The 14,833-nt window shown below is 43.7% G+C and overlaps 2 protein-coding genes across 6 annotated transcripts in view; both read right to left on the reverse strand.

The window, feature by feature from the left end:
- The window catches only part of LOC125626411 (disintegrin and metalloproteinase domain-containing protein 32-like), a 42,579-nt gene extending 35,944 nt beyond the window's left edge, over window positions 1-6,635 (reverse strand). For 3 of the 5 annotated variants that reach the window (XM_048829341.2, XM_048829340.2, XM_048829339.2), the window contains exons 1-3: window positions 4,623-5,531; window positions 1,975-2,036; window positions 1,326-1,404 (exon numbers count right to left, since the gene is read on the reverse strand). In XM_048829341.2, coding sequence (XP_048685298.1) covers window positions 1,326-1,404; window positions 1,975-2,036; window positions 4,623-4,832 — 351 coding nt within the window. In that variant the 5' untranslated portion in view covers window positions 4,833-5,531. Of the gene's footprint in view, window positions 1-1,325; window positions 1,405-1,974; window positions 2,037-3,858; window positions 3,927-4,622; window positions 5,532-6,503 lie in introns of those variants that run through there. The other 2 variants (XM_048829343.2, XM_048829342.2) reach the window with 1 other exon arrangement.
- A 1,609-nt stretch (window positions 6,636-8,244) lies between these two features.
- LOC125626267 (disintegrin and metalloproteinase domain-containing protein 18-like) overlaps window positions 8,245-14,833 on the reverse strand; it is a 42,860-nt gene continuing 36,271 nt past the window's right edge. The window contains exons 17-21 of the mRNA XM_048829023.2: window positions 14,355-14,435; window positions 13,225-13,342; window positions 10,362-10,524; window positions 8,977-9,009; window positions 8,245-8,432 (exon numbers count right to left, since the gene is read on the reverse strand). Coding sequence (XP_048684980.2) covers window positions 8,426-8,432; window positions 8,977-9,009; window positions 10,362-10,524; window positions 13,225-13,342; window positions 14,355-14,435 — 402 coding nt within the window. The 3' untranslated portion in view covers window positions 8,245-8,425. The remainder of the gene's footprint in view (window positions 8,433-8,976; window positions 9,010-10,361; window positions 10,525-13,224; window positions 13,343-14,354; window positions 14,436-14,833) is intronic.

A 14,833-nucleotide genomic window follows, 5' to 3' on the forward strand; every position in this document is an offset into this window, starting at 1 on the left:
GGCAGAGAAGAACAAGCGGTGGGAGGGGTCTTGCAGGGGAAGAGGCTGAGTGGGAGCGGAGCCTAGGGGCGGAGCACAAACAGAGTCAGGGGCAAGGCCACAGTCCAGGCACCAGGGCCCCTTCTGAATGTGAGCCTGATGCCAGGGTGCCACTGTAAACCCAGTACTGTTCCGTCTACTGCAGGGGTCTCCAACGTGGTGCCCCAAGAAAGGTTGGGGACCACTGCTCTACTGAACTGCACTCTTCGGGAACTATTCTCTATTTATCTTAGGTACTTATATGGCCTCCATCACCATAGTATCTGAGCACCTCAATGTATTTATCTTCGTGGCACTCATGTAGGGTGACCAGATGTACCGACTTTATAGGGACAGTCCCGATATTCGGGGCTTTCCCTTATATAGGTGCCTATTATCCCCCACCCCATCCTGACTTTTTCACACTAGCTATCTGATCACCCTACACTCATGTGAGGTAAGGAAGTTCTATTATCCTCATTTTACAGATGGAGAATTGAGGCACAGAGAGACTAAGTAACCTGCCCAAAGCCACACATGAAGCCTGTGCTGAGGAGAGACTTGAAACTAGGTCTGCCAAGTCCTAGACTAGAGCCCTCATCATTGGACCACCCTTCCTCTCCAATATTCCAGTACTATGAGCAAGTACTTTGAGAAGGTACTGCTAGCCTGTCGATAACATTAAAGAGAAAACGTTAGGGTGCATCGCTCTTCTGAAACTAGCATCTGCCATTGCCATTAACTGCAGATTAAATCCTACTTTGGGGATCTGGGGAGAACAGTTTATGGATAATAAGCCAATGTTATCTATAGTGAAATGCTCAGGATTGTAAGAAACCCATATTTCTTTTACATCTATGTTTTTCTTTTGATATTACATACAATTGAGATCTTCACAATTATGCTATTGATTTTTTGAGTTTCAAAAATGTTCACAGCATTGGCATAACTCCACTCCAACTAACTTTAATGGGAACAAAGTTAGGTCAATGCCAACATCTTTAGAAAATCCCACTCTAAAACTCTGTTATAGTGCCTTTACCACAGATACTTTCTTGATAAGGCTGTTCATTTAATACAGTTCTAAATTTGAAAATAATAATCTTAGTAATTCTAATGGATATTTGCACCTTTCGTTGAAGAAGCTCATACCAGGATTAGCAATAAATAAGAAAAGTCTAAGGTACTTTCCAACAGGAGAGTCATTTTAATACTTAAAAATACAAGTAAAATCCCCAGAGAGTATTTCTAACAGCGAGTCTATTTTGAAAAAGCAAAACCTGCAAGACACAGTAAATAAATCTTACCTTAATACGTGGGAAATCAGAATGAACAGACCCCTCTTGCCTGTAAGTATACACCCTGAAATTATTGGGTAAAAAAACCCTATTAAAAAAAAAGAAAAGAAAAAAGTTTGAATTCCAAAATAAGTATTATACATTCCCGAAAAATTAAAGAGCACTCACACTTATTTCAGCATGCTGCAATGATTTTTTCCACCCTTTAGTTCAGTTTCTTGAGTGATAATTTAATGTTTTATGTTTTCTTTCCGATTGGAAAATTGTTGAGTTACATGGGGTGACAGTAATGTTCAGCCTTCAAGGTACACAGCTACAAACCCTTTTGAGGATTCCAAGTTCTTTTCTTGTTTGCCAGTCAGCTTCTCAATCTCCTCCTTAAGTCTTGAAACTCAAGGATCTGTGAGAGTATTTCCTACTGAAGAATCTTAGATTCATCAATTGTCAGTGCATACTAATAAGAATAACAGGCTAAAGCAACAAGATGGAGAAGTATAAGTTTGGGCTCTTACAGACAAAGAATAATAACTAAAGACTGGAACACAAAGGGAAGTTAAAAACAAGTCATCCAATACCTGACAGGATTTATTAGAAACATTTATAGTAACAGATCACACAGTACCCAGCCAAAGGGTGAGGAAGAAAGTCAATAACTTACTGTTGCTTCAGGAGAAGGGTATATGACCTCTCTTCTATTGTAATAACATAGGACACCTGATTCTAATGCATCCAGAATGACAGAGAAAAAGGGATTTACTAACACAGTATTTTAACTGGCTCAATAATTCTGCATTTACTAAACATGAACATAAATTTAAAGTGCTCGATGAAGATGAAGTGAGCTGTAGCTCACGAAAGCTCATGCTCAAATAAATTGGTTAGTCTCCAAGGTGCCACAAGTACTCCTTTTCTTTTTGCGAATACAGACTAACACGGCTGTTACACTGCAAGTGTTTCTCAAGAGAAATAGACAAATTGAGATTAAAACACGCCAGACTAGGGTTCGCCCCTCTTGACATCTACCAAAATGTATTGTGTTGTGCTCTTCCAAAGCTCTATGCAGTGCAGAGTGACTCAATCTTTGATTTCTTAAACTGAATCATATGTTCCTTTTAAAAGCTCCTTGTCTATAAGCAACCACAGCTAAGGAGGAGGAGAAAATGTAGTTACAATCAATAAACTGTGTGAAATCCTGCTCCAATTACCACAGGGGACAAAGTCATATATCAGTGTACACTATATAATTTACAGGAATATTGTATGTGGCAATATAATTTCCATACAAAGTGATACAGCATGGAAAGTTATTTTCATGGAAGCCAAATAATTATACTGATTGTGCAAGTGAGCACAAACCCACCAGAGTTCATAATATCATGATGTACAGTTATCACAAAAGTGACTGTAAAACCATTTAAAAATAATTAAATACACCCATCAATAAAAATTATTAGATTTTAAAAGACAAGTACATTATGTGCAAATTATTTACATAAGAATTGCCATAACGGTTCAGACCAGTTGTAGTCTAGTCTATTATCCTATCTCCAGTAATAGCCTGTACCAGATATGTCAAAGGCAGGTACAAGAAGTATAGTGGACCATTATGGAATAACCTGCTCATAAATTAAGTTTATTCCTAGCCCCCTTTCATTAGTGTTTGGATTATACCCTGAATAAGGAGGGTTTATATCCCTTATAAAAATTATGTTATCCAACAAGACTTTTGTTTCCTTTTAGCAGTCACACATACGTTGCCTTTCATTTCCACTGAATATTTCATTGTGCTTACTCTTATTTTATACATATCATCATCACGTCCCCTCTTGTTCATCTTCCTTCTCAACTGAACTCTCCTAATCTCTCCTCATACAGAAATTTTCCCATGTATCGAATTGTTTTGTTGCCCAACTCTGGACCTCTTCTATTTCTGTAACATTTTTCAGAGACAAGGTGTCTAGAACTGAATACAATATTCCAGGAGAGAGTGTGATATCAGTTTGTGTAACTGGCTAATAGTTTCAGCATTATTTCTATCCCATTATTTATATACACTTTATTTGTTTTTTTGACTGGAGCTGCGCTCTGAGCAAATGATTTCAATGAGGTATTCACAATGAACCACGGGGATCTTTCTCCTGAGACATTACATTAATTTAAAACACTTCAATACATGCAAATAGTTTAAATTATTCGTTCATTGAGCATTACTTTGCATTTGACAAGACTAAGACTGCCAGTACATTTCAAGCCGATACCTGTAAGATTTTGGAATCTGAAACTTTAAAAAAAATGTTGTTCAAGAGATTTGCAGCTCCCCTTTAAATCTAAAGGTTTAAATGCTCAAGCACTTGGCCATATCTAGCTTAGTATATCAAGATGGTTGACTGTACAATATTTCATGATGGTACACAGAAATTATAAAAGCCACAAGAATTTGTGCATGGAAGGATTTCTAGTTGTACCTTCAGCTAAGCAAAATTATTATATTCCAGTCCATAGTTTTTTAATAATTAAATTTCTTAATTATAAGCACTAGTACCCGATTTCCATTTTGATTTGATGTCATTGACCATGGAACCATGATTTGCATAAATGTTCGTTGAGAACCTAGAGAAGAAAAAATCTTCACTAACTGTATTTATTAATATTCCCCCTGTCATACATCACCCTTCACTATCTGCCTAAACTGTTCCTTCCTATCTATCCTCCCGTTTCAATCACCAACCATGGCTTCCTCTCCATTTCTGAATGCATTATAAAACTGCCATATTGGCGTTTGGCATGCTTGACTGACTCTCTCTTCAATCTGCTCTGTGTCCACACCCACCTTATTCCCCATATAAACGCACACTACTCCCCTAATCTTGGCTTCCTCTCTTTCCGCTTCATTCAGCAAACTGGAGGAAGCGCTTTTAAGCTTTTTTGTTTTTGCTGCCTGTTTACCAGGCACTTTCTCCCTCTGAGCCAGTCAAGTTTCTTCTTCAAATGCAGGTTTAAAACTTTTCCCTTCACCTAGCTAAATGCCTTGCTCCCTTCCTTGAATTTGTGTCCAATGTGAAATTGTTTTATTAATGCCCTGATTTCTAGCTCTCCCCTTTTCTGCAGGCCCTCGGCTCATCATGCCCTGTCTCACTGTCCCCAGTTCTACAGTGTCACCTCCCTTAAGGCCTGTTGCTCTACACTGCTTGGAGATATGCAACACAAAATATCTTTCCTGGAACACATAATGATGAACCCTGGGTGAGAGAACAAAATCTGCCAGGGCCTGGGACCCACAGGACTCCCTGAGTACCGGTAATTTACCTCCAAGCCCCTCCCTTCTTCTCTTAGCTGGAGGGTCAGGGATAGGGGAGCTGTAGGAGGGACAGCAGAGGGCTTCTCAGTGCAGAGGGTGGCTCTTGAGGGAGCAGTGACACGGGGACAGACTTGATGTTTCTGTGGGTGAAGCGGCATGGAGATGTCTGTCTCCAGGAAGCCAGTGACATCAGGAGAGCTCTCGCAGCACCCACCCATATCGAATGACACCGGGGGGCGGAAGCGTTTATCCCTGAAGCAGGGGCAGTTGCCAGAAGACCATGCAGTGAAATGGGGATCTCTCTCCCTGGAAGGAGGGGGCAGTGATACAGGATAGGTCTCTGCAATGCAGGAGAATTGGCATGGGGGAGTCTTTCTCCTTGAGTGGGGGGGGGAGGTCTCTCCCAGGGGGTCATTGATGGGGGCAGTGACAAGGGGAGGGTCTCACCTGGCAGGGGCAGTAATATAAGGGGTGTCTTCCTGGCAGGGGGGCAGTGACATGGGGGGGGTCTCTCCTGGGGGGATGTGACAAGGGGGGGGTCTCTCCTGGGGGATGTGACAACGGGGGGTGTCTCCCTGGCAGGGGGAGAGTGATGGGGGCAGTAACATGAGGGGTGTTTCCCTGGCAGGGGGACAGTGACATGGGTGGGTCTCTCCTGGGAGGGATGTGACAAGGGGGGGGTCTCACCTGACGGGGGCAGTAATACAAGGGATTCTCCCTGGCGGGAGGGGGAGTTAAATGGGGGGTCTCTCCCTGGGGGGCAGTGGCATGAGCCATGTCTCCCAGAGGGGCAGGGGCAGTGACAAGGGATCTCTCCCTGGTGGGGAGGCAGTGACATGGGGGTCTCTCCCGGGGATGTGACAAGGGGTGGGGGTGTCTCTCCCAGGGAGGCAGTGACATGAGCCATGCCTCCTGGAGGGGTGGGGGGCAGTGACATGGGGGGTCTCTCCCTGGCGGGCAGTGACTGGGGGGGGTCTCCCGCAGGAGCGGGGGGCAGTGACGGGGGGGTCCCGTAGGGCGGGGGGCAGTGACGGGGGGCTCTCCCGGAGGGCCATGTGGGGAGGGGGCTGTGGGGTTGTTGGGAGGCGTGGGGCAGTGTGGAGGGGTGTGGGGAGGCGTGGGGCAGTGTGGAGGGGTGTTGGGGGCCATGTGGGGAGGGGGCTGTGGGGTTGTTGGGAGGCGTGGGGCAGTGTGGAGGGGTGTTGGGGGCCATGTGGGGAGGGGGCTGTGGGGTTGTTGGGAGGCGTGGGGCAGTGTGGAGGGGTGTTGGGGGCCATGTGGGGAGGGGGCTGTGGGGTTGTTGGGAGGCGTGGGGCAGTGTGGAGGGGTGTTGGGGGCCATGTGGGGAGGGGGCTGTGGGGTTGTTGGGAGGCGTGGGGCAGTGTGGAGGGGTGTGGGGGGTCCCGTAGGGCGGGGGGCAGTGACGGGGGAGTCCCGTAGGGCGGGGGGCAGTGACGGGGGGGTCCTGGAGGGCGGGGGGCAGTGGCGGGGGGCTCTCCCGGAGGGGCAGTGACGGGGGGGTCCCGGAGGGCGGGGGGCAGTGACGGGGGGGTCCCGGAGGGCGGGGGGCAGTGGCGGGGGGCTCTCCCGGAGGGGCAGTGACGGGGGGGTCTCCCGGAGGGCGGGGGAGTCCCGGAGGGCGGGGGGCAGTGACGGGGGGGTCCCGGAGGGGCAGTGACGGGGGGGTCCCGTAGGGCGGGGGGCAGTGACGGGGGGGTCCCGGAGGGCGGGGGGCAGTGGCGGGGGGCTCTCCCGGAGGGGCAGTGACGGGGGGGTCTCCCGGAGGGCGGGGGAGTCCCGGAGGGCGGGGGGCAGTGACGGGGGGGTCCCGGAGGGGCAGTGACGGGGGGGTCCCGGAGGGCGGGGGGCAGTGACGGGGGGGGTCTCACCCAGCGCCGGGAGGAGCCGGGCCAGCAGCAGCGCCAGGACGGGTCCCATGGCGCGGGGCCGGCGGCGCCGGTTGGAGCCGGGAACGGTCGGGCGGCGAAACGGCCCCTGGGGCCTCGAGCCCGCGGGCAGCGCGTGACGGAGACCGAGACCCCCCCGCCCCACACACACACACACAGTGGAAGGGGAGGACAGTCGGGGCCGTGTGGGAGGTGGGGGCAGTGTGGAGGGGTGTTGGGGGCCATGTGGGGAGGGGGCTGTGGGGTTGTTGGGAGGCGTGGGGCAGTGTGGAGGGGTGTGGGGAGGCGTGGGGCAGTGTGGAGGGGTGTTGGGGGCCATGTGGGGAGGGGGCTGTGGGGTTGTTGGGAGGCGTGGGGCAGTGTGGAGGGGTGTTGAGGGTCATGTGGGGAGGGGACTGTGGGGCAGTGTGGAAGCATGTTGGGAGGTGGGGACACTGTGGAGGGGCGTTGGGGGCAGTATGGGAGGTGGAGAACGGGGGGGGGGTTTGGGAGGCGTGGGGCAGCATCAGGGGTGTCTGTGTTGGGATGCCAAGTGCTAACACGTGCATCGCTCCCATTATGTTAGCAAATCTGTCACACATCCACCCTCCGTGCAGTGCATGTGGGAAGGAATCATAGAATCATAGAATATCAGGGTTGGAAGGGACCCCAGAAGGTCATCTAGTCCAACCCCCTGCTCGAAGCAGGACCAATTCCCAGTTAAATCATCCCAGCCAGGGCTTTGTCAAGCCTGACCTTAAAAACCTCTAAGGAAGGAGATTCTACCACCTCCCTAGGTAACGCATTCCAGTGTTTCACCACCCTCATAGTGAAAAAGTTTTTCCTAATATCCAACCTAAACCTCCCCCACTGCAGCTTGAGACCATTACTCCTCGTTCTGTCATCTGCTACCATTGAGAACAGTCTAGAGCCATCCTCTTTGGAACCCCCTTTCAGGTAGTTGAAAGCAGCTATCAAATCCCCCATCATTCTTCTCTTCTGCAGGCTAAACAATCCCAGCTCCCTCAGCCTCTCCTCATAACTCATGTGTTCCAGACCCCTAATCATTTTTGTTGCCCTTCGCTGGACTCTCTCCAATTTATCCACATCCTTCTTGAAGTGTGGGGCCCAAAACTGGACACAGTACTCCAGATGAGGCCTCACCAATGTCGAATAGAGGGGAACGATCACGTCCCTCGATCTGCTCGCTATGCCCCTACTTATACATCCCAAAATGCCATTGGCCTTCTTGGCAACAAGGGCACACTGCTGACTCATATCCAGCTTCTCGTCCACTGTCACCCCTAGGTCCTTTTCCGCAGAACTGCTGCCTAGCCATTCGGTCCCTAGTCTGTAGCTGTGCATTGGGTTCTTCCGTCCTAAGTGCAGGACCCTGCACTTATCCTTATTGAACCTCATCAGATTTCTTTTGGCCCAATCCTCCAATTTGTCTAGGTCCTTCTGTATCCTATCCCTCCCCTCCAGCGTATCTACCACTCCTCCCAGTTTAGTATCATCCGCAAATTTGCTGAGAGTGCAATCCACACCATCCTCCAGATCATTTATGAAGATATTGAACAAAACCGGCCCCAGGACCGACCCTTGGGGCACTCCACTTGATACCGGCTGCCAACTAGACATGGAGCCATTGATCACTAACATGGAGCCATTGATCACTAACATGGAGCCATTGATCACAGGAGAACTCACCGGGAGCTACCTGAAGGCACGAACTACACTGCACTTTATGGACAAGCGAGATTTTATTCACCAAAAGCAAACAGCTTATAAAATACGTCACTGCAGCTATAATCTAGTCTCATTTTTTCTTCCCCAGGAACCAGGACCTCAGCCTTCTTTTCCTAGCTTCGGTTTATGCCTGGTCCAGTTTAGTCTTCAGGTCTCTGCCAGCTGTTGCTCTTTACCTACATACTGTGGCAGAAAAGCAGAGGGTGGGGGAAGGGAACAGACATATCACTGCATATAGCAACAACAAGTAAATAGAACAACCAGGCTAGACTCTTCAAAAGGGATTGTTTGTTTGTTTGGTTATGTTTATGCATTTCCTTAATGTGTCTAGTTTAGCATTAGGAGCACAAATAGTTTTAACAAAATGGACTTGATCAAATTCACTGCATGCCACTGATTATTTATAAAAATATGCAACCATAGCATTATGAGGTTTATATTTTTCACCAATACAAATATAATTATGGATATTCCAGAGCAGACGTTTAGAAAAACCTACTGCATAATGAGTAGATCGTATTTTGAAGAATAAACTGGTGTGTATTGAAACGACACCACTTCTGACCAGCTTTCTCAGAGAATCTGTGTTTTATCCTCTTTCCTGAACTGTGCTTAACACAATAGGATCCAACCCTGATTACAGTCTTGGAGTACTTGTGTAATACTTGTGTAGTACTTGTGTAAATGGTAAGTGAGAGAGAGAGTGTGCTACATATTTGAAACTTACCTTCGATTATCTGGCAGGCTCAAGTCTTCTGATCTAGATTTAGATTGTTAAAAAATGAGAGAGAGAAGATTATTTAAAACAAATTAAATGCTTCACAGTCTCGAAACTACAGAGTGTATTCAATTCTGTCTCTTTAAAATTCCAGCAATCCAGAAGAGAATTTCTTTCTATCAAAGATGAATTCTACTGACGAATACAGAGTTCCTATAAAATACATTATTTTCCTGCAGGACAGGAAGACTTTTAAAGTGCAATTTCTGTAAAAAAAAATATTTATTATGAAAATGCCATATATTGATTTTGACCCCTGTCTTGCATCAGGTTCCAGTCGTGCAAACCCCTTTGTCCATGACTTACATGTAGCCTTGGCAGAATTAAATTTTTATTTTTTATAACTGATGGAAAATATCAATGTTTACTTTTATCTATTTAAGTGTTCACAGTTGTGCAATATTATGGGTTTTAAGGATTTTTTTTCAATCTGAATTCCTTTACATTTTCACAGTTGTAGAAATTTATGGTGGAGGTCAGGCAATAATTATTTAATGACAGCAGCCACTAAGATTCAATAATTTCAAACTTTCTGATCATTAAAACAAATTGTCATCACATGTCAAAACAGCCAAATTAAATACCTTTAAATCACAGTCTAATAACTTCTCAATCATTTTCCTTACTTTGCCTAGGGGCAAATGTTGATTACCATTGATGGAAATTTTTGTTGTTGTTTGGTGTGTGTTTGGTGAAATCTCATCCTTCCAAGCCTATTTACATGGGACTGAAACGGAGGCACAGGCACAAGGGCCCAAGCCAGTAGATTGAGAGACACAGTTTGGCTCCATCTTTCTAAGACTAATTTGCACATTTCTCTCTTTCTTCATACAATTTAAATGCCCTTAGTTGGTCTCCTACACTGTTCTTCACATTTCCACTTAGACTGGTGGATTTTGGTTGCCTTTCAAGTTTTTTAGTTTTCACTGGCATATGGAGCCACAATTGTATGTATCTTAAATATTTAATTTCTCCCTTTTCCATTGTGATTTTCCCCAGTATTACTGAATTCAAACCAATTTTCTTTAACTCCTTTTACACAGCTACAAGCCTGACTTTCTGAAATCAGTTTTTTCTGATACTGTCCTTTCTACTGCAACAGTGTATTTTAGCATAGCGTGTCCATTATTGCCTAGCTCACGTGTATGCTTATGAAACCGTCTCAGAAGTAAAAGCATACAGTTCCCAATGCACACCATTGACTGTACATTCAACCATCTCATATTCATCATGATCTTGCTCATGAACTCATCACCTCCACCACTGCCTAGAGAGATCCCAGATCTGTAAATGAAGGCTTGGAATTAGTTAATTACGTTAAAAAAATTATTTACTCATCAGCTTGTGACTCCTCCTCCTCCTTTGAGCAGAATCTATTCAATTCATTCCATTTTACAATCATGATGATAGAACCAACAAGGACAGGCAGAAAGATACAGAAACTTAGCAGCAGCCAATTCTTCAAAGTGTCTTGGGCAGCTCTTTCTAAAACCATATCTAGAAAGGAAAACACATAACAGATTTCACAAGTCCAAGCTGCTCAACTCCCATCATTCTGTGTCGTTTATAAGGAGAAAGAGAGAGAGAAAGTTATCTGAGATTATAAAAGCATATATAGTCCTTTCTAGAATAAAATATTGTTTCCATTTGGTTAAAAAATGAAAATTGTGATAACTTTGTGTACAAGTTTACTCATTTCCTGAATCTTCTTTATAGTCATGGCTTAATAATAAATGAGGGTTACTTACTGGAATGAAGTTCTTGGAGTATATTGCCTCTGCATACCCACAGTCTGTGGCATAAATATTTAGAGCAGTAAAATTGTTGGGACCACATACAACCACCCTCATAGGGTGACCAGATGAAACAGACAAAATATCAGGACACATGGGGGAAGCAAAAAAAAAAAAAAAGCGGCCGGAGTGGTCAAAGCCGCAATATCGGGTCAAATGGCATCCTGACTGCGCATCGGTCGGGACACAGGACAAAGAACTAAAAATCGGGACAGTCCCAATTTTATCAGGACATCTGGTCACCCTACACCCTCAGGACCTAGCATTCAGAACTGAGGTTACTGAAAGTTGACAGACTCATTCGTCCTTTAGTTCCAGTCACACAGTTGTAAGCCTGATTGAAAACTCCAGTGAAGTAGGGTGCATGAGTGTGGATGAGCAGAGGAACTCCAGTAACCTTCCTTTCTTGTTCATGAAATTGCATAGGCACATCCTTGCTCTTGGAAGATTAACATGCAGTTACTACCCAATTAAAAGGGTATGGGGTGGGATCAACTGACTGGAAATTGTAATACTGCTCTCCGTAAAGGGGCATCTGACATAGCTCCCAACTCAAGAAAGTAGCTCATCTTTCAAAAGGCCTGAAATATATTTCCCTTGCTTTTTTTTATCTTAGATATATCAGGAATATAAAGTCTTCTGTCCCTCTCCCTTGTTTTTGCTGGAAGTTTCACTTGTAGGACCCAGAGCAGTGGCTTTGGGAGCTCAGGAGGATGTTGAATAACTAACAAAAGAGCTTTTCTTGTGAATGTTTGTTAGGTGTTTGAAGTAAAGTTTTAAATAGTTTGAATAGAGTCACTTCTGACCAGTCAATCATATTTCACTTCCTTGACATCTGTGACATCAAATGTACTTGGTCATCAATAGTGTCTTCTAGGAAAAACAAGGCTGGTAAGATCTGAATTTTTGGCATAAATTAAAAGGAAAAAATCCAAATCAAACAAAGACCCACTATACACTAACATTCAATTCCAGACCTTCTTTATACATCATAAAGCAGAATTAAGGACACAAGCCCCCCCCCCTTTTTTTTTTAACCTTTGCAGGTCAACTTTAACATTGAGCTTGTGAAATTTTGACTCCCCATTTGAGACTATATGGTTTAGAAAAAAACCTGACATTATAATAATACTGCGGTTTAGGTCGAATTCAATAACCATCTTCGGTAAAAGTTTTAGATTCACAGCAGCACCAATTTCTCCTTCTAGACTGAAAGCTCTCTAGTGCAGAGATTATCTTTATTCATGTACCTTGTACAGGGCTGAGCACATTGACAATGCTTAACCAGAAAAGAAAAAGGAAGAAGATCTGTAAAATGGGGGATTACCCAGGAAAGCTTGGATATCACAGACCCTCCTCACCACCAACACTGGAATTTTTTTATCCAGCTTCTGTTTCAGTTTTGGTTGCAAGTTTTAATTCCATGCAATTGTATTCCCTAAAGTTTTTTTTTTTTTTTTACTTTCTTTAGACTTAACAGTTTTGAAATCAAAGTCATGGATTATATTTTAAAATTAACTTCAAAACAAAGTGAATATTTGTATAATTTTGTAGTTTAAATATTTAGGGATCAATTTTAACAATGACAAAAGAGAGAAAATGATTGTGCTAACTAAAGTGGACAGAGTGCAGGCAGGGATTATGAAAGCTTTTCTATGCAGTCTGATCCTCAGATGATAGATATCTTTCCAGATCTCAAAAACATTGTACAATATGACTTGAATTGGAGAAACTAGCAGTGTGTTGAGAGAGATGATTCAGAGCCTGGTGTATTAGCCCAGTGTGCCATCTATCTGCCAACAGAGGCTGTATATCTGTTTATAAGATAATACAATACTTCAGCATTTTCTCAACACAGACACTATTCTTATTATTTATTTGTATTATGGTAGTACCTATTAATAAGTATAGGTCAGACTCTGCTCTCAACTGTGTCTGTGTAAATCAGAAATAACTGAGACTAGAATCTGATGCTATGTCATTAAGCAAATGAAGTCTAGTAGTATTTATTTATTTATTTGTATTTATTAAAAAAACTAGAACATATCTGGACACTCTGTGAACCTCAAAAATTCAATAAATTTAAAAAAATCCCAGCAACGTCAGTAGTAATATAATAATATTTAGTAAGCACATAGCACAAAAAATATACCAAATTCCCCATTTCCTATATTACAAATGTTTTCTTTTTTCACAAAAATATAGAATTTCAATTTACAGGTTTTTCTCTTTCTACCCCCATCATTGGTGGTGTGATTTTGTGGATATTATGATGGTATGCTTCTCTAAGATGCCCATCCCCAAAGTATCATATCCCCACTCTTTTTCCATTAGAGAAGATCTCTGAATTCAGGTCAGTGAGATGTAGGGCATTTGATTTACCAGATTTACTTGGATTACTAACCAAAGTCCAAAAATCGAAGCCCACTGTCAACACTTCCCCCCACTGGAGAGCCTTTCGTTTTGCAATCTGGAGGATTCCAGCCAGGATTACAATGACAATGTTTCTTATTGTTGCATACCTGAAAAAACAGGGGAACGTAGCAAAATTACTCATTTAGTGAGTTTTCCTCAGAGATTAGTACTATTGGGTACCTTCTAAGACAGTGGGTTTCAACCTTTTGTCATTTGTGGACTCCTAGAAAATTTCAAATGGAGGCGCAGAGCCCTCTGGAAATCTTAGACATAGTCTGCGGACTCCCAGGGGTCCACGAATCACAGGTTGAAGACTACTGCTCTGAGATTACACTTTTCTTGTCAACCTCCTTGTTCTAGCTAGACCTGCTAGTGGGAGCAGGATCAGCTCTGATATCAATATGAATTTTGCATTTACTTTAGTGGGATACGATCAGGCCCAAATATTACTGAATAGTCTGACACTTCAGAAAATACACCAGACAATGAGCTGAAAATAAGACAGCATCTAACCTCCTCAAAAAGCTGTATAAATATAGAGCACAAACCCCTGTGAGGCAAGTATGCTATACTGTACTATTCCTTGCATCAGAGAGGTGGACTGACTTGCCCAAGGTCAACACCAAGGTAATGGCAAAACTGAAATTAGAACTCAGGGACTTCCTAGTTTTCCCTGCTGTCCTCAATCCACTACACCAGCATGGTTCCTCCCATTGTCTGCAGCCATGTTAATTTTTTTTATAAATCTACACTAATTTGGTCATGTGCAGCTCCCTCCTGTTCAAAGATACAGATCTTGGCCCTTATTTTATTTTTTTTTCCTTTTACTAATCTGCCCAAGCAATTCATTTCATAGTTATACTGTGCATAACAATCTCTTTCTCACATTCTAATTTTGTTACTGGTTCTGAGAAAGAAAAATGGTTTAAATTATTTTACTCAATTATTCCCATAAATAACTGACAGTAGCATAGTGATTCTGGACCCCAAGTGTAAGCCCAGAAGGGCTTTTACAGCCAAACCACAGACACTACAAAACGGGGTTTTATAAAGAAAGAACTTCCTGAACAATATTAATAGAAGCAGTAACACCAGAATAGTAACAGTATTGTTACTTACTCCATGACCGTTGCATTTTACTTGTGGATTACAATCATATCCCAGGACTGCATAGAACTGGCATGTGCGGTTTATACAAACCTAAACAACAAACAAAACCACAGCATAAAATTCCAATTCAAATGAGTCCGACAATCTTAGCATTCAGTATATCTGCTGCATGCTCTGAAAAGAAGCCTAGGATGGAAAGGCCATAAATATTACAGCTGTCTGGAAATACCCTAATGCTTGCCAAAAGGTAACTGGCAATGCAGAATGAAGCCAGTTTCATTGTTGCTGCCTGTATCCTATAGGAGTTGCAGATTAAGAAGGGATGCTCAGGAAAGATACTGTTAATAACCACATCTACAAATGGCATGTATGTTTCTACTTTGAAAAACAAGGCAAAAGCATTTTGATTTGTCAATACATAGGTTTTCTTAAACTGAATACTACTGTAACTGCTGGTGTTCTTTCCCTCTTCTGGTATAGTTTATATT

Source organism: Caretta caretta, chromosome 26, assembly GCF_965140235.1.
Source record: "Caretta caretta isolate rCarCar2 chromosome 26, rCarCar1.hap1, whole genome shotgun sequence".
NCBI classification, from domain to species: Eukaryota; Metazoa; Chordata; order Testudines; family Cheloniidae; genus Caretta; species Caretta caretta.